The following is a 20,706-nucleotide window of genomic DNA, read 5'->3' as shown; positions in this document are numbered from 1 at the left end:
TTAAAAAACGCATGACGTTGGACCAGATTGGCTTAGTGGCTGGCAAAAGGCGAGATAGGATCATAAGTGGTGAGGAAAAATAGCTGGATTCCAGACATGGAAAGGGTCAAGTTCTATCTAGTTGGTCTGTAAAGTAAGTCAGCTTCAACACGGCCAGTTTGCTATGAGCTGGTTTAGAAATGGCAAACCTGACACTTCAGCCTCATAAAGATTAGCAGCGAATACTCGATGGAGACTACTGCATTTGAGCCTTCATATTAGCCACAGTTTAAGCCACTTTGGTGGTGAAAAACAAGATTTTCTGTCAGGACATAGCGCTGAAAGGAAACAATTCCAGGACAAATACAGCAAAAATTTGCCCCGCTGGGATTTGAACCTGGAACTTCTCTGAGCTTTGGCTCGGTTGGTCAAATAATGACATCAAACGGACTGGTCTTTTTTTTTTTTGTAAGTGTTTTATGGCGCTCACAACTGTATAAGGTCATATGAGCGCGCGGGACACATTAAACATTCTCAGTTGGTAGGACATTTTGAATTTTGCCCGGGTGGCGGCTGAAGCCTCCTCTTACCGATTTCAGACCACCAAGGGATCTTTAACGTGCGCAACTTGCACACGCGACCACCGACATTTTTCGCCTTTGTCCGAGATGGCTAGGTGTAGATCTTTCCTACCTGAAGATCAGGGGTGTGGCTGAAACACAGCAGTAAGAAGGGGCCAAGGAGAAACAGTAGAAAGGCTGCAGAAAGAGTCAGGAGCCCAGAGGAGGGGGCAAAGAGGGTGAGGGGGTGGGGGGCAGAAAGCGGAGACGAAAGCAGACGACAGAACATTGCTAGAGAGCAGGAAAGGAGGTGAAAGGAGACAATTTAAGAGAAGATTTTTTTCGGTCGCTACCCAGATTCGAACCCGGGACATTGCATGGGAGGCGAACACCTTAACCTCTTGGCCACGAGAACCCCACAAGGACTGGTCTGAAACTGGACCAATTTGATTTTTGTTGTTGTTTGAGTAATTAAAGAGAAAAACATCGATACAATAACATCAGCACATTTAGTGCTGGGAAAGAGCCAGACGACAGACATAAACAACAAAAAGAGTAAGGACCTATGATTGACGCCCTTGAACAACCAAGACCCCCACAGACCGGATCACTCAGTCCAGCTGGAGCAAGGAGGTGAGACACTACAGTCAACACTGTCTTAGACGGCCATCTATTCTTGAGGAGAAAAGTGGCTGTCTTAGATGGCTGGCTTACACTTACACAGAATCATCATTATAATGAACAAAAACATATGGGAGGAAATCGCAAGTGACCGTTTGCACAGGTGATTGTCTTTTTCGGGTAGCCGGTGGAGCAGGTTCGACTATTCCATTGGACCAAAGTACATTCCAAATCCACATCATTTTCTATGCCTCTTATTTGTTTTTGTAACTGTTTTACGGCACTTGCAACGCAATAAGGTCATATAAGTGCCGAAAGTTAGAGGTGGTAAAAGAGAGAAACAAACACAAAAAAGGAGGGGAGCTGAACGCAATAGATGTTTGATAGTCAAGAAGGAGCAAACCACACCAGACCACCCACAGTTCTTACGTCTTAATTCAGTTTCAGTTTTCATAACAGTTTTACGGCACTTGCAACACAAAAATAGGTCATATAATTAGTGCCGAAGATTAGAAGTTACTTCCTAGAGAAAAATACAAAGAAAACAAGGAGGGGAGATAAGGACGATAGGTGTTTGATAGGAAAAAAGAAGGAAGGAGCAAACCCCACCAAACCCCCACAAAGAGGGGAAAAAAACACAACACAAAAAGATGTCAAGAAATGGGGTTGACTCTGTGTATTTATGAATACAGGAGGAGTTTATAAGATTAAGTCACAAACAGGGAGTCCTAAGTCATCTAAACTTTTACTGCGAGAGACAAGAGAAAAACTTGTATGTCAAGCACTCTACTTCATGAGCTCACAATAGGTGTACACTCATTAGTATAGACGAACACACAAGGTCACCAGACTCATACACACACGCATACACGCACACAAACACATCATCGTAAAACAGAAACATATTTTCATTCTGGGACCACAAGTGAAGCTATAAGGAGAATCTCACAAAGCCAAAAGGATTTTTCTAATCTAAATACTCTGAGAAAGCTCATTTCACCCTCGGGGCGGTGCCACAGACTGAAGTGTCTTTAGGCCATTCCTAAAAGGGGGGACATTTCTCGTTCATGCACAGTAGAATTGTAAATGGGCTGATCCATCAATGTCATGCTCATAACTGTGCCTGATCTACAACAGGGAACTGCTGCTTTTTCTTTTATAATCCTTACTATTGTCATTTTTCCTCTACTTCTTTTGTATGTTTGTCACACTCTTGTGACCCATTATTTCCGGGGTGCCTTGATAGTCGAAGCAGACTTTGTGCTGTTGAGGCAAGAGAGGTGAGCAGAGTAAGTCTGATTCCCTGTAAGGACTTCTCTGTTGACATCCACCCCTTGGCGCTCATATGACCGAATGCAGTTGTGAGCATCCTAAAACCTCTACTAAAACTAAAAAGCTCATTTTTTAAATAACCAAGACCATTAAAATCTCAGATGAATATTTATTTTCCTACTCATATCTGTGAGATCTCAATTGGCTAATGTTAAAAGGTAAGCCAGTAGTATATGACCTATGGTGACAAACAGGGAAGTATAATAAAGGAAAAACACCAGTGATGTCATAACACTGTTATAAAACAATCAAAACAGGAAAGAAGCAGAAAGAGATCCTTCGACAGAAAATTGCCACACAAAAAAATAGGAACCACAATTTTTAAAAAGTTGAAATGCCAAGGACAAACAAGTAACTCAAACTCCATTTTTACCCATATGCATACATTATTGCCAACCCACACTCTCTCTCTCTCTCTCTCAGACACACACACACACACACACACACACACATAAACACACATGAGCGCACACACAGAGACAATAATTCACAAATTAGTCTATGGCTGGATACAAGACTCCGCCAAACAACAGTTTGCAATCTGGCGTTTGTTGGAGGTCTTGCACCAAGTCATCAATGTGTAAGTTTACACACTAAGAGGGTTGTGCGTGCATAGAAACATGACTCACATATTAGTTTAAAAACTTTTGAACCACACCCAAAACAGCACATCATACTTCCAGTTTCACCCATAATTGCATCAACATCAATATATCACAGATAGTCGTTGAACTATTCCTATCACACCACGGACAAACTATCCATGCAGCGCTAGTCCCAGTAGAGACAAAACACAAAAAGCATAACAGGCAGCATGTCCAGAAGCATGGCATGCCTATGAACACTGTAAGCTCAAAAGAGAGGTGGCAGTGTAGTGAAAAAAAAAGAAGATGGGGTTAATGACAGAAAATTAAAATTGAAATACTACTTTTGTGGGAATCTTAAAGGCGCGATCCACAACGAAAAACAAAACGAACAATGATTCCTCAGAAAACCTGACTTTAAGTTTAAGTAATATATGATTTAACCACTCCTTATCAGCATCTTGGCTGAAAAACCCCCCCGGAATTACATTTCTTATCAACATCTTGGCAGAAAAAAAAGAAGTAACATTCCTTATCAGCATCTCAATCTCAGCTCCGAGAATTTTCTCAATAGCAAAACACTTCATAAACCACTTTATCCATTGGTGAAACTTTGTTGCTCTTGTTTCTCTATACCTGCACTGATCACACCTGAACATGGATGGCTCTATAAATAAATCATTGATGGTCAGGACCTTTGAGAGAACCATGTTTTCTTTACTTTCTCAGCTAAACCACACTGTCTGAAAGAAGCACAGACTGAACACACTTCTGCAAAGATGGATAGCATATCCCGTATCAGCTCAAAACTATATGTCTTCTTAATTCACACAGAAACCAGCATAATATGACACTCTCAGCATCACAGAACTCTCCATTTCAACTCGCTTTAACAATAATACATAAGTAGCAAACAAAATAGAATCCAAAAACAGACCAACAACAAAAACACATCAAAACTCAAACAAAATAACACAAAAAGGCAGTCATGATGGTACATGTGGTATATTAAATTTGGATGTTATTCTGACATCATCACAGCTTATCAACTGAGCATTTTTTAAATTTATCTTAAGTAAGATAATTCATGGTTTCTTATTTTCTTAGTTTCTTATTCATGCCAAATTTGGCACAACCACATAAATAACTACATCCTCATCTTTGACTCAACGACATGCCAATGCTCAGAACTGATTTGGCTGCAGAAATAGCCAGCTGAAAGGAGGATTTGCTAATTTCAATGCACATAGCACCATTCTGGGTTTTTTCCCTTTGCATTTTACAGCTTTCCTTCACAAAGCTGTTTCTGCACGGTAAAAGGCCAGATCACAGACACTGTATCAATGTCACACAGTGCCAAAATAAGGTCACAGGCAAGGAATCTGTATAAAATCAAAATAATATATTCAGTCTAACAAGCACATAGTGCATTTCTTTTCAGGTTCTTAATTTTTTCATACACGTTTATTCTACGCTATGAACATCTGCTTAAAACATTACACTAAATTTGTACATAAGAAAAAGATGATCCCGCCCCGCCGATTTTGCTATGTGCATGCTAGACTATAGTTGAAAAAGGTGACATTTCAAATCAAAGGGGAGGGACTTATATTAAAAACACATTTACCGTAGGAGACAAATCTGGTTTGTTTACTAATAAAGACTTTTATTTACAAATTTTTAGGCGACATGAACCTCCCAAAATATCCTTTTGCTTTCTGCAGATACACAAACAGAACGTTAATAAACAAACAAAAACATTGAAAGAAAATAGATGGAAGACATGTCATTTTTCCTTTTCATCTCCGTAGCATTTATCAGCAGTCCCCAAGAGGGTGATGGAATCATAAGAAGAGATCTCTTCAGTTAATTTTTAATTTTAGTAAGAGTTTTTCACCAATTGCATCACAATAAGGTCAAAGGAGTGCCGAAGATTAGAGGTGTTACTAGAGAGTAACAAATACAAAATAGAAGGAGAGACAAGGACGATAGATGTTTGATAGGAAAGAAGGAGCAAACCACACCAGAGCACCCGCCAACCATCCACAATCCCTTCTGAACATACAGCTGTGAGGTAACATGAGGGCAAAACATGGCACTAGTTCAGTGAGCAGGTTATCAGAAAGGAACATTTGCCGCTACAGTTGAACTGTGGGTGGCTGGTGGGTGCTCTGGTGTGATTTGCTTCTTGTTTCCTATCAAACATTGATCTTTCCTCCTTCTTGTTCATGTTTGTTACTCCCTTGTAACACCTCAAATTTGCGGCACGTATATGACCTTATTGTGTTGCAAATGCGGTAAATCACTTACTAAAACAACAAAACAGTTGAACCTGTCTTAGTGATCACTTCTCCTTAGCCGTCACCTGGTCTAATGGGCCACCGTTCCGTGACAACTTTGCATTTTTTCTATATTTTTAACCTGTCTATAGTGGTCTCTATCCAACATGGTTTGGTCAGTAATTTTCGCGACGAGTTGGCCTTACAGCAGTTACTTGCCACAAAAATTTTCAGCCAACCTGTCATCCAATTGAGTGTGTATATTCAGTCAAAGCAAAGAAGCTCTCAAAATAGACAACAAATTTAATGGAAATGAAATGGAAAGATTATATTTATCAAGATTTCAGATTTTAAACCATCTGTTGACTTTTTCAAGTCTAATAAGTGATCATCAAAACTCTGACCCAATCCATAACGGCCACTGGTCTACTTTGGTCAAATTTCTCTGTGATCTTAAGGACAGGTTCGGCTGTACAATTTGTTTTTAAAAAAAGAATAAGACAATAATTATGAGCAATGACGGGAATAAATCACACTTTAACAAACAAATCTCAATATGCGTTGTTAACTTTGACCTCTAGCAGATGATTTTTCTAAAAAAAAAAATAGCGTTGACACACAGAGTTTGTGTTGTTATGCAAAACGATAAAACTAAAGTGTATTGTAAAGAAACTACCAGTCTGGTAGAGTAGACAGTAGAAAAACAAACATCACAACTCTGTACATTAGGACAGAGTAACAAACATGATTACTGCTTCAACAAAACCTATCTCTTACATATAGGGTATCACCATTTCACTTCATAAATGCTGCAAATGCTGGCCGCAAACACTAGCCTTACAAGACAACCCCTGAAGTTGAAACATGAAAGTCAGAGACTAAAACTTGCAGTCTATGACTTTCCAGCTGGTAGCAAAACTACTTGACAGTGACAGCTGATACTCACCCTGCAACAAGTTATTAAACATGCGAGGGGATCTACAATGCTGACCAAGTCTTTAGAAACCACACATAGGGTCATTTTTCTTGTACAAATCAGTTTCTAGCCCACCCACAGGTAAAAATTTCTTTATTCTTAGGGATTTGAGGTGGACTTGTTCAAAATGATATGTAGACATTTGAAGAAAATTTGCCTATCTCTTTTTCGGGATCAAAAACCTGGTCAATTTCTTAGGTAAAGCTCTACACTTTTTAAACATCAAAATGGATTTAAAAATTGCGAGTCTGCTGAGAAAAAGTAACATATAGTGAGAGCTGTGGACCAAGTTCTAAATTTAAAACTTGTAGAAATAATAAGTTGCGTGTACCCTTAAGCTCCAAAGAGGTCAGTCACTGACACTTCACACCTACTCTGACCAGTGTCTGGGATATATAGCAAGCATCACTCGAAGTTCATCACAATTTTCTATTCGCTTACTCTATAAGTATGAGCAAATTCTGGCAACAGCTGAAAGACATGTCACAGCACAGGATAAATAGGAAAACTATTCTACACACACAAACACACTTTCACTAACGAGTTTAGAACAGGAATGTCAATACTGACAGTTTAAACTTACAGCAGTAACATACCTGCACCAACATGTTAATCTAATATTTTTCTAAAAAGAGTCATGGATTACCTGTTCTAAAAACACAGGATCTAAAATGATCCAAAATGTATTTCACATCCCCGAATGAAGTTTATTCATAGCATCACAACAATTGGAACCCTGAACTGTTTGCTTTGGAGACAAAAATGAAAACAAACATTGAAAAAGACTTTATCCCTTTCATATTATACACTCACACACACACACACACTCATTCATACACAAACACACACACATAGAGTTTTAAAGATGCAAAAATAAACAACAAATGTATAAACATCCACTCAGTGTCGACAGATTTTCCTCACAGCTCGGCGGTTGTACCCATAATCTACAGGTATATACTTCCAAAAACAACATAGTCCTCGTCATTATAGACGCTCCGCACTGACGATAACAATGACAACAAATGCTGATACCAGCAAACCTGACCAAATGTAATCAACACCGCTGACCCGGGTCCCACAAGTCCACAATAATGAGCAAGGATCATTCCTATGTTTACCATGTCAAGATTTTGCTAACACACTTTCATACACCAAGTGTAAATAAACATTATTCAAGTAGATAAATTGATTACAAAATACATTTTTCTAAGAAATGGTTTTTTTTCTCTCTCCTCTGAACTTTCTAGCATTACAGGGTACAATTCACGTAAATGTAGAGAATACATATGTGAGACAATGTGGTGAAATCAGGCGCTTGTCAAAATAATGAAATCGAAGAAACCGTACCAGCATTTTTATGCTGGTTTGGCCATTTTTATAGATTTTTTTGTTTTTTGGATAAACACCTTTTACATCCATTTAAAAACACATTTCTGTGTGGATTTTACTTAAATTTTTTTATTACAGGCACAAAAAATGTAAGTTTGCAATTTCCAAGGACTCTCACGCTTTGGAAGTGACCCAACTTTGGCCACCGTTTTCTCGGTAATTTTACCTCTGAAACCAGGTGCCCCACCTCCTTCAATTGCAAATGTCTCGAATTCTATTCAAAGTAGATGAGTACTTTTTTCATAAAAAGCAAGACAAATGGACAACCTTAAAAATGATACAAATAATTTTGCATGCTGAAAACTGACGAGCGCCTGATTCCACTACATTGTGACACATGCACATTTATATTAATGTGAATATAACATGGTGTGTACATGTAAAATAATGGCCTTCAGTGAAAGAGCACAGATATAATAAATATTTATTATAAAATGCAGTTGATTATGTTAAGAATCATAACCGGATCCAACAAATGGAACCAAACATCCATCATGTAATGGGGTCTAAAGCTTTTCCAGCAGATGACACTTTGAGTTTGATAAACTATTCATCTTTAACATGTATGTGAACAACGATAGGTCTGGTTGACATTCACACTAAACACCAAATCAAGAAACAGCTTTCTTGAGCAAAAAAACACCCATCAGGTCACTAGGTCCACAATTCCATATGTGGTGAAAACTAGAAAAGGAAACATTGTCATGCGACCCAAAGAGAAAGAAATACTGACCTTTTTCACTTTAAAAATAACAGTTTCAGTTGTAAAGAGGTGGAAAAGAATCACTACAGAGTTTCAAATGGTTACTCTATAGCACCATGAAAAGTCAAAATGAAAGGCTGATCTATACCGGGCAAGAAAGTCAGAAATTTTAAAACCAATTTGAAAGTTCGTGTAAGACAAAGAAGATACATATTCTCAACATGAAATACATAATTCAGAACTTTCACTAGCAGAACATTGAAGCGAGAGAAGATAAAAAGCTAATATTTGCACCTTTAAACCACATCACATTATCTCAATATCTTTGTCATTATCTAAGACAATCTGAGAAAGATCCAGTTGCACCTATGGGGACAGGGTCCTGCCTAGCAGGATCAAAGATAGTAGGCCTACTCTACATGAAGATTCACTCTCTACAGATAGCATCCTCAAAAATCAGTGTGCAAATCTTAAGATGTGTGCCACTTGTGCAAGTAAAAATGTGTTGTTTCTCACTTCTCAAATAGAAATTTGTTTCATTCAATCCTTACTTCCACTCTTTGTACACAAGATACATCACTCTAAAAGTAATATAAAAACACACAAAAATAAAGATGGCACCACTAGATTTTTTTAGGACCTTCGAATCACCTCCAAATCAATACCTCAGACAGAGAAATAAACCATCTTGCAGTGTGCACTACTTGGCAAGGTCACACGCGCAAACAGATGAGTTTGAGAAAGTGCTATTTGACATACATTCATCAATCTGTACTGAAAGTCTCTTTCAAATTGTTGCGGTTTCCAGAGGCTGAGCAGGCTTATGTAGACAGATACTACTCCTCCAGCTTGGATAGATCGTACAGAACTTCCAGGATTGTGGCTGCACTCCAGGCCTGGGTGCGACAGCTGCCCTCACAGTACTGAGAATACAGACAACAAATCAGTATGTGAGTTAAAGAGAAGAACATTATTATACAGGATGCCACTGGGATTTTGAGAAATAACTGAAAATCTATGAAGCTGTATTTGCAAACAACAAGACAGTAAGCAGCCACAAATAAAAAAAAATCACAAAATGCTGAGAATAAAAACTGTTCTTCAAACACATTTCAGAGAATATCAGAAAAAAACATACGGAGGGGGAACCTCCAAAAAATGGTATCCCTGATTTTAGTGCTGGGAAGAGGCAATGCAGACAGAAACAATAAAAGAACAGGCAAGAAGTAGGGTGTCCATAAGGAGAGGCCTTCTAACTATCAGAGTAAATAAAAAAAATTCAACCCCCCATGTACAAAACAGTGCTACAACAGTGCTACATGGTACTGGAAGTTGTGAACATTTGTATAATTGTTCAATTCTTGAGTGAAGGCTTTTTATCACCTCTCAGAACAAAACGAGCGGGTAGATGGCCTCATTTACAAACATCTTGCCTCAAGACAAAACGGCTGAGAATTTGAACATTAGTCCAACCCTTAGCATCAGCATTCATTACCATCTTACAAAATGTCCTGCCTCAAGTTGCATGTCCATTGCTGCTCACTAGTTATAGCGGTTATATGACTTTAAACAGAGATGGAAGTCTGCACTTATGGCTAGATTAGTAGGAGGGACGTACATAGATCACGAAAAATGCTAGTGTGTGTGTGTGTGTGTGTGTGTGTGTGTGTGTGTGCGTGTGCGTGTGTGTTTGTCAGGAGAAAGGTCCCAGTTGTCGACCAAGCTAATTTTGAGCAACAGAGTGAAAAGGCCAAAAAAAGTGGCACTTGGTCATAAATTTAGTTCCATCAAAAAGCACACGACGAACCAGTTTCTTAAAAAAATGTATTGAAAGGATTTTATAATATTTTAAGTCTAAATATTTTTTGTCAGTTATTTTTGCAACATATTGTACTTCACCAAAGGTTGAAAATGTGCTAGAAATAGGGTTTTTATCAAAACTTTGTTCTTAACCCTGAGTTACAAAATGTGGCATATCTTTAAAACAGTTCAAGATATTCACAAAATTAAAAAACCCCCAGCGTGTTCAGCATTGAATTTGCTACAAGAATATGCCCTTAATTTAATATCTAATATTTCCGACAACTGGGACCTTTCTCAAGGCACACACACACACACAAACATATGAACACAATACAACTAGAAAAGTGATGAAAACTTAACCAAAATCACAATTAACTCTGAAATGAGGCTTGGCCATTTTGTGTCTTTTCATGCACCAAAAGACTGAAGCTGAAAATGCCCTCCGAGTTAAAGTCGTCCAAAGCAGTGAAGTGACTGAACAAACTAAAAACAGAACAAATTAATGGGTGGTTGGAAGATGCATCGGTGTGGTTTGCTCAATCTTTCCCATCAAACATCTGTCGTCCTTATCTCTCCTTTTTTGTATGTTACTCTTTGGTAACATCTCTAATCTTCTGCACTTATATGCCGCGAATGCTGTAAAACTTTTATTAAAACTAAAAAAAACACCTAAGAACAAATCAGTGTTCTGAAAAAGAACACCCCCACCTTTCCGTCTGAGTTGGTGAGCTCCGGTAGTCCCTGCCAGGGGTTGTTCAAGATCTCAGCATAGTGTTTGCAGAGCACGGAGATAGCATACAGCTTGGTCTTCTCCAGAATGCCTGGCTGTGTTTTCTCCAGTTTACTGGCAAAATACAACTTGGCACGCAGGAAGAAGCCCACTGGCCACACCCATTCCTAGAAAAAAGGGGAAAAGAAACAGAACATCAATTTTTTTTAAAAGTAAGTGATTTTACACTTCAAATGACATGATTTAGGTCATTTAGGAGGCTTGCTGTGACCCTCTTTGTCACGAGCATGTTTTCACATTCATGTTCGAGTATGCATGTATGTCTGTAGTATGTAAGTGGGAATGTACACATCAGCTAAAAGATTGGCTACATACATATTGGCTGTATATGTCCATGGTTGGGTGCAAAATGAAAAATGGTGATTTTCAGAGTTTGCACCTAACCATCGTTGTGTTGGAGTGAGCACGCCAGTTACGAAGCATGTATGTAAACTAAGAATAAGACAATACCAGGAGTCTGGCATCAAGACTTACAGGTCCCTGGTGGTAATTCCAGCCTTGAGCCACATTAATGTCCTCAGAGTCATTGCTGTTGTCATAGTCACCACGGTAAGCCCAGTCACTGCGGTAGAGAAGGGGTGGGAGAGTTGGAAAGAGACCAAGACAGATTAAATAAATTTAGAGGCTTCGTTTTGGGTTTAAAAAATTCAACACAATATATCCGAATCAAGGGAAGATCGGTCCAACAACATGAAAATGATATGACATGGCCCTGAGCACCCGTAACGTTGCACCAATCTAACTGTTCCAACTCTCAAGCACAGGCTCTTTCCCCTAAAATCTCAAGGCTCACATGAGTTCATGGCAAACAAGAAGTACGTCACAGGCTTTCCACAAAATAGGAGAATCAAAAAATTCAAAGAAACTTTCAGTACACAGAGTCAAGACTGCTGAGCTTTTCACTGGGAGGTCAAGACCCAAAATTATACAAAGTCATAAAGTATCCTTTCCTGTCATCTTTGAGACACACGTGCCTGTGTTCACAAATTCTGGCCACTTAAGCAACAGTATCTCGAGAAGATCTATGTACTATCTATGACATGACAACAGCAAACTTGACCTCATAATGAGAAATTTGTCCTGGTCTTGTACACTAGTAGTGAGTATTTTTATGAATACACACTCATACACAAACACACCACTCTCTTTCTCTCAAAGGTGCAATGTAAAATTCTAAAACCTAGCAACCATTTTTATCAAAATGATAAACTTTGAAAAATAACCACGGCTCCAGATGCTGTGACACTGATGTATTTTATCAGACAAAAGAAGTCCAAAAAAGAAAAAAAAAATTAACAAGAAAAGAATGCAGACTAGATAATTTAAAAAATCGAATGGATGTCTGATCACCAACTGAGGAACACTCGCCAAGACCACAAGACTACTAAGAAAAAAAAAATCCCTTTTCTAAGACAGCCACTAACTTCACTGGCTGATTACATCCCAACTCCTCTTTCTTTAAAATCAAGGTGACTTACGCTGGGTCCAGGGTTTTCATTCCAAGGGGGCCAAGCAAGATCTGGCCGGCGTTCTCAAGGGCCGCCCATGCATTCTCCGGAGTGAACAGATCCGGGCACTGCAGGGGACCACAAACAGAAACATGAGTCAGAACAAAATAACTCATCTAGAAATCCAAGAATAAGAAAAATATTAGTCAAATGAAAACCTAGAGGCGAAATTTGGGTCACAATGGCATAAAGAATTTATACATAAAATACTTCAGAGGTAACACAAACATCATATTAATAGTACTAATACAGATAATAACAATTACAAAATATGTACTTTCTAATCACAAAAAATGAATGCCCTATACCTATGAATAGCCAGGTGAATAGAGGAAAAGGGGTAAAGTACCTTTCGAAAAGATACAACGTCCTATCTGACAGACCCAGGAATCAAACTTTGACTAGGCCTGTCTGTTCTCCTTCCAAACAAGGACCTTCTCAGCTGCAGCCATTGTTGATGTGCATTCTACTATTAATTTCAAATATATTGTTTTTATATTGCAGCTCTCTTTTGTGCTTGTAAGATAGCTTCAATACAAGCAGAGACTGAGAACACAACACTGAGCAAAGACTAATAGAGTCCTTGACAACTAAAAAATGACATATTTTGTGCCTTTAATCAACGTTTTTCAGTTAACTTCACACAGAAATGTGTTTTTAAATGAATAAAAGGGGTAGAGCCAAAAAGCATAAATTAAAAAAATATTGCCCAACTGGTGGAAAAACGCCTGTACCTCCGATTTCGTTATTTTGACAAGCGCCTGAGTTCACCAAGATACCTCACACTTATTTAGAATAATAAATCTGATTACCGCAACCATGGCGACTGGGAAGTTACAACGCAGTTGGAAGTTGGCCCAAAACTGTGTTGCGTTGACGCTGTCCTTGTACATCCCACGCCGGTTGATCAGCTCTGGGTTAGGCTCGTTCTCTTTGTCCGGCTTTGGTGAGATGTAAAACTGTCTCTCAAAGTTGGTCTTGATTTTATCAAACCATTCTTTGTATGTCACTTTCACTTTTTGACCTGAAGAGAGAGATGGATAAAAGGACTAAAAGGATTCTCAAACTCTGAACGTGTATTGTTGACAATAATTTGTAAATCTGACAAGTTAAGAGTTTCTGACTAGCTTTCCTATGGTTTCACTTTCACAATTTTAAGCCATATTATTGATCAATTCTCTGACAACTTGTTGCATTTACAAATGAGAGAGATCAAGGAATTTTTTCACCTTTTTCATGCATTTGTGTAATCCACAGTGGCTTGCACTCTCTCATCTATAATACATATTTAGTGGTATGAGATTGAAAGGGTTTTATATTTTAGGTACGTTAAACATGTTGGACATGCACGTTTGTGAATTTTGATACAAAAAAGCAGATAGAAACTTTTTTTCATGTGTAATTTTCTTCAACAGAATAAACATTTCAGAAGAAAATGAGGATCACTATGTCGTGCACTGCAGATAGAACAAGGGCCACCCAAAACTGAACTCAAAACATTCACAAAATGCAGATAGAATCCTTTTAATCTCATATGACGATTTGTAGTGCGATTGTCTGTCTTATAAGCATAAACTGGATGAAAATACTTTTCTAGCAGTTGTTTTTGAAAAAAACTGTTGTCATGAAAGATGTGATACTGAACCCCCAAAACACCCGTGGAAAAAAAAGCGGCATTTTCCTTAGACAATTCTTTAAAACCTTTTATTTGCTAAAAGTACAGAACAAAAATATACAGGCAAGGGGTAACACTTTCACAGAACTGTTCTTGTTTACATTTCGAATTAATTGCAGCCAGATAGTGGCAGAACATAAACCTTCAAAATCAACTTTGGCAAAACTTGATCTCTACAAAGTATATTATGGTCTCCAATCTCAACAGTTAACTGCTCTATATTCCAAGTCATGCACATGCTGTCAACATGAGGCATAGATCGAAAGTACAGTCTTCAGTCAAAACACATTATTTTAATTCCAAATTAAAGCGGTCAACGATTGTGCTATAATCATCGATTCACGCATAATTTTTAGGTCAGCAAATACATAAACAGTTCCTAGTTCTAGTAGACCTTTTACGGTGCTCGCAACTACATAAGGTCATATGAGCGCCAAAATAAACAGCTCCGAATGTAAAACATTATACAAGATTTAGTATTCTCATGAAGTCAAAATTGCCTAAAAAAAGGATCAAATATTTCTTGTTGCCAAGCCGTCTTCATAAGAATGAAAATGAAAAAAAGGATGGGGGAGAACCTGAATATAAAACAAAACTGTTGTTCAGCAAATATTAACATACCGCACATACTGGGATTTTTACAAACCTAATCTAATCTAATTTCGATAATTCCTTTCACATGTGGAGTTGGTTACAATACTCACCATTAACTTCTTTTTCCACACCATCATAAGGGTAGAGTTTTGAGCTGTTCGCCTCAGCCAGCCACTGCACAACACCAGCACACAGCCCCACCAGCTCCACAGCTGATCCATCTCTGAACAAAAACAAAAACACAAAAACAAATTCACAACCATAAACTTAGATAAATGTCTGCTTCTATTTCAAGATGATGAAATCACTGAGATGCAGCTTAATGCAAGTCGGTAAAGGAAAATGGCCACATTTTGCAAGGATCAAACTTGGAAAATAGGAACACGGAAAAGAAATAGAAGGAGCAGACACACCAGAGCACATAATCAACCACCCACTTTAAGATACAAAAGTGTGACGGCAATCTTATCAATTATTTCAGGTAATATTATAAGCGAAGATGACATCAGCTCATGAGACAAAGTCCTTAAAAATTTTTTAAAATTCTAGTCACGAGTCAAATGACCCAAATGCTAACCAATGGGCTGAGAAGTGGGCAAGAAAGATGTGCAAACTCTTTGAGTGTCCCTATGTGCCAACTTGAAGAATAAACCACAATTCGGGAAAAACTGTGTAAGTTATTTCACCTCACTAATATCGACACACAGTCAGAGCTGAAGTATCTGGGAATCGTCTTCGACAGGTCGTTATCCTTCAACAAGCATGTGAATCATGTGGTAACAAAGGCCAAACGAGGTGTTGGTGCAATCAAGACCATGGCGGCCGCTCTGATTCCGCAAAGAGTGCTCTTCCTGATGTTGCAGCTGGTCGTCCTGTCTGTCATTGATTATGGATTGGGCTGTCTCACGCTGTCCGACACACAGATCGCAAAGCTGGATTGAGTGCAGAATGAGGCAATGAGAGCAGTGCTGGGCTGCACCAAGGACACTCCAATATTGTGCATGCGCTACTTGCTAGGTTTAAGTGGCATCAGAGTACGCCATAGGATAGCTCAGGCAAAGATGTATCTCAGTGTAATGGGCAAGAAGGATCATCCACTTCACAAAGCACTTCATGACAACAGGAGAGTCAGAATCAAGAGAGGAAAATCTTGGATGGCAGAAGCAGAGGATTCCCTGAGAACAATCTGTGTACCTGAGAGCCTACCACTAGGCAAAGAATGGGAACAGGTGGCCGGAGAATACAGGGACCTCACCAAGGTCAAAATAAGCATGGGCAGAGACAGAAGAAATGTTGCGGCTGCCATCAACAAGAGCGATATCAACGAGATTGCTGACACAAACTCAAAAGCAGGGGATCCTATAATTTATACAGATGGTTCAGTGAAAAGAGATAGTCAGAGAAGTGGATGGGGATTTGTTGCATTCGTTAACAATAAAACCATACACAGTGCATCTGGAGCCTGCAGTAGGGCTACATCAAGTATGCGTATGGAAATTGAAGCCATCACGAAAGCACTTGATTGGATGACCCAAGATCGCCCCCACACAACCCAAGCTGTTCTTATAACTGATTCTATGTGTACCCTCAGAAGGATCGAAAAAGGTTCCCTGAGAACAGAATGGATTCAAGCTATCGAACCAACGCCTATACGATCGCTCACATGGATTTTCTGCCCTGGCCATGCAGGTGTTAGGGGAAATGAAAAAGCCGACAGATTGGCTGGTGAGGCCACCTTAGTTGACAATACGGTTCAACCAGATAGGGTTGAGATCCTGAAATGTCTCTCTCGCCAGCTGATTGAGGAGGAAGATAGGGAGGCAGAGGCCAGTACTGCCGTGGAGAGGATGATGCTTTTGGGAATAAAAAAAGGAAGCGGAAAATCTGCCATCCTTGCAGGAAAGAAGAGAAGAACGTTCAACCAGATGTGCACTGGCACAATCAGTAGAAGGACCCTCGGCAACATTTTGGAGAGAGCAACGGAGCATCAATGGACATGTCCGGAGTGCAGGGATGTTGCTTTCTGAAACAATGAACTATGAACAAAGAACCTCACTAATGAATCTATATAGGGACACCAGTGAGACTGACCTTGGTGTGGCTGGCTTGCCTTTGCTTCCGGACTTGGCTGAGCTGCCCATTTTGTCCATCCAAGTTCCACAGTTCCACTCATTGCCACCAAAGACAAAACCAGTTTTCCAGTCAATGCCAATTTCATTGTTGAAACCTGACAAACAAACGACAGACATTAAACAGTGCTCATCATACCGTCATTTTCCTACTAATTTTATTCTGCTTCTAATTCCATTTGAGAAAACGCACCTTTTTCATAGACAAATTGTGAAACATCACCTATGCTTTAATATTTAATCAAAGAGATGTTGACAAGCTGAAGAATGTTTCTGTCTAAAACTAAACCAATCAAATTTGATATAGTTTCAAAGCTTTCTTCCATACTTCCGATTCAGTGTAGTGTATCATTTGATCACAATTTTACCAAGAGAAGTCTGTGAAAATGATCTCCATCAGAACACTATTTCTCATGATAAAATCACTTTTGGCACGAAAAAACGAGGCAGACACACAGAAACAATAGTTAAAGCAAAGAGGATAAAACCTACCAGTGGCACTTTCCAAACACCCATGAGAATGAACAATACAAAACCTGATGTAGCGTAAAATGGATCTTTGCAATCGAAAGGGTAAAAACAAGGTAGTTGATGTCATACATGGTGTCTATGCTACTTCCCCTTCTTTGTCAATAAACAAAATTCACCGAGTTTCATCAAAACTGCAGCCTCCATTATCATAAAGATTTACAAACCACCCACAGAAGTATTTGATAGGTACAAAAACAAGCATTTCTCATTTACTTATTTGCCAACAGTTATGTCAAACATTACAACTTGTTTATATATAGCATAACTACACAAACCAGCCTCTCTCATCTATTCATCTATCTCTTGTTATCTGAAATAATTATTACACTGCGTTCACAAAAACAATCTGCCAATACACTGACCAGCGTCAGTCATCTGTTCATCTATCTGTGTTCCGGCATTGCGTTCTCTGAACTTGACCCCGAGAGCATGTCTGCTGAGGGCTTCCTGCATCACATCGTGGAGTGGTTGCTCCTGTTTGTTTGGATTGGGTGGTGGAAAGGGGGGGGGGGGGAGAGGGAAGGAGGACGGATAATAAAATTATGAAATTGGCCGCTGTTGTGTTATAGAATGATTGGTTAATGAAGTTGAGTATAAACATGGTCACACATTTCTACAAAAAAACACGCATGTCCTTCTGCAGTGACCCACCCATTCACACACACGTACGATCTACAACATTATTGTACCAATGAAAGAAAATGTGACTATGACTGAACACCTCCATTTCCTTTTTTTATATCTTGAGTCTGAATCACTGAATTAGAGCTTTTGCCCAGTCTCTAGAAAGATTCACTTCTGCTGTAAACAATGATGATAAATTTTTCATAGAAAGATAAAAAGGTGTGTAACTGTGAAGGTCACACATTCTCAAAATAATGAGCAAACGGAAAGGGGTGAATTCCAAAACAGTGATGTTTATAAAACAGTGAGGCTTATTAAGACTGAAAATAAAAAGACAAACAGAAACCTAACAAATCTACACAAAAATTATAAGAATTCATAGCTCAAAGCTAGTCTTCAGTCTTGAACAAAGTGAATGAGTTTGCATAAAAACAAGCATAACCTTCAAAAAGACTTTTCTAATCATTTATCACAAGCAACTTCATTTCAACTTCATCACAAGACAGTCACTGCAGTGGAACCCACAAGGAGCACGAGGCAGGGGTAGGCCACGGGAAACATGGACGAGATGCGTGGAAAGGGACATGAGAGAAATGAAGCTCACTTGGAACGAGCTTGGAAGGATGGCTCAGGACAGAGATAAATGGAAGGAACTTGTATGTGGCATTTACCCTGCCAGGGGTGAAAGGTATTGATGATGATGAACTTCATTTCAGGACAATGAAGTAGGCTGATGTTCAAAAAACACCCTTTGCTGTTTTCTGCTAGCCCCAAAAATAATAGGAAAATTATATATATGGAGCTACAGGGCTATAAGAAGTATAAGGGAGGGGAGGGGGTATCATTCCAAAATCAAAATTCCAGCGGAAGTGAAGTCCATTTGACTCACCACTGCTCCTGGCTCTTGTGGCAGAGAGTCGTCCTGGGGGTACATCCGGCTGACCGGGTCCTTGAGAATACTGTAGCCGTTCTTGTCACTCAGGCAGTACTCCCGGATCACGTACAGCCAGAACCAGACAGCGTCACGGCAGTTAAACCGCGATCCTTTACCTTCATTCAACAGGTTGGGAATGAGGCCGTGGCGTAATGTTCCAGCATATGACAAGATGATGTGTCTGAGGAGAGTTGGTGGTATCCAGTGACATAGATGTGAAGCAATGACACAGTACAGGTCAGGCTTCCAGTGGTAAACACACAGGACAACAGTGCCCTTAAACTAAAATTACATGGAAGCAGACAACTATAGAGAAATATTTTATTTTGGGATGATATCATACCATAAAAAAACCAAATTATTCTAATGCTCTTGTGATCTTAAGTACCTAGCTTTTTTATAACTAAATTAAATGAATATGAAAATAACATATTTCATCAAAGATGCAGCAAAACAAACACAAAAATGTTAATGGTAAGTTTTTCATCTGCCACCATGCTTATCAAAAGAGAAACAATTCTTGCAGAAAGTCAGCAATAACATCAAGCAGACAGCTTAACACTACAGTATTTTTGATGACAGTTGCTCACCTTGCCTCCTCCCGTCTGTCCGTTATCAGCAGCAGACCTCGGAGAGAAATGAACGTGTCACGACCCCAGTTCCTCATGTAACCAGCACCAAAGTGTGGGAAACCTGAAATAGGACAGAAAAAACCCCAGAAACTTATAAAAAGGTTGTTCCGCATCTCTCTTTCTCTCTCTCAAAACCTTTACCACAGAACTCGGAGTAAGAAAGATAATTTTCCTAGTGGAGGGGAAAGACACTTGACTATGGCCTTTCAACCCCCTGGGACTAGGTTCAATTCCCAGCTTTGTCAGACAGGATGTTTTCATAGGGGATGGTATTTTATACTGTTTTCCTCTGCTGAACTTTGGTACAGGGTGCTGCACTGTGGAGACTTTTGATGGCTAGCTCACAATATATTTCAACTAAACAACCGAAAATAGTCACTGGCCAGGCACTGAAAGGGTCTTTCTTCTTCCAGAGCTGTCTTTTGTTCTGACACGCCTTACTGAAGGAAAGAGCTACAGGGTGTAACAAATGGGAAACATTTTTCTCCAACCATCTTACCCATTTGGCTACTCTAGAATTACAAAGTTGTATCAGCTCAGTACCTAGTTTTGAGAAATTTGATGTTAAAAATTTTGAATTTCACAACATGTAAAACTTTTGCTAGATCTAATGCAATTCTTTGAATATTTTGATGACGACACGGAATAATCTTATGATTTTGATGGAGCAGATAGAACATTTGGTTTCTGAAATCATGGTCTTAGTAACTCAAAACAGCCATAAATGTCAGATAGAACCTTGTAATTCTAAGGTAGTGATTACCTACCAGCAGACATGGAGAGTGGAGCCTCCTCATCCTGTTTGCGACAGTTGTTGTACTCTGTACGAGGGCGGGGCACCAGCCGCGGGGAGAGCGGCGCTAAGCGGGCTTGTGGGGCATAGCCCACCACTTGCAGTGAGGTCATGCTGAGAGCTTTCACAAAAAAGGACCCGTCCTTGATGAAACTGGGGAACAAAAACATTCACTGACATTGACAATCGTACGAAAAACATTAACTGACTTTGTGACAATAATAAGGAACACAATAATAGCCTGTGAAAATCATAGACTCACTCAAT

At 39.2% G+C, this 20,706-nt stretch overlaps 1 protein-coding gene across 1 annotated transcript in view; it reads right to left on the bottom strand.

Annotated features, from left to right (window-relative positions):
• Positions 1–5,686: 5,686 nt before the first annotated feature.
• LOC101864242 (glycogen debranching enzyme) overlaps positions 5,687–20,706 on the bottom strand; it is a gene marked incomplete in the record, with an annotated part of 59,312 nt that continues 44,292 nt past the window's right edge. Inside the window, 11 exon segments of the mRNA XM_035971360.1 lie at positions 5,687–9,349; positions 10,938–11,126; positions 11,494–11,581; positions 12,498–12,595; positions 13,340–13,551; positions 14,907–15,019; positions 16,888–17,023; positions 17,819–17,930; positions 18,970–19,195; positions 19,605–19,707; positions 20,414–20,592. Of these exon segments, the coding sequence (XP_035827253.1) occupies positions 9,263–9,349; positions 10,938–11,126; positions 11,494–11,581; positions 12,498–12,595; positions 13,340–13,551; positions 14,907–15,019; positions 16,888–17,023; positions 17,819–17,930; positions 18,970–19,195; positions 19,605–19,707; positions 20,414–20,592 (1,543 nt within the window).

Source organism: Aplysia californica, unplaced genomic scaffold, assembly GCF_000002075.1.
Source record: "Aplysia californica isolate F4 #8 unplaced genomic scaffold, AplCal3.0 scaffold00423, whole genome shotgun sequence".
NCBI lineage: Eukaryota > Metazoa > Mollusca > Gastropoda > Aplysiida > Aplysiidae > Aplysia > Aplysia californica.
Note: the sequence above shows the minus strand (reverse complement) of the source record. Positions and strands in the feature narration are given on the sequence as shown.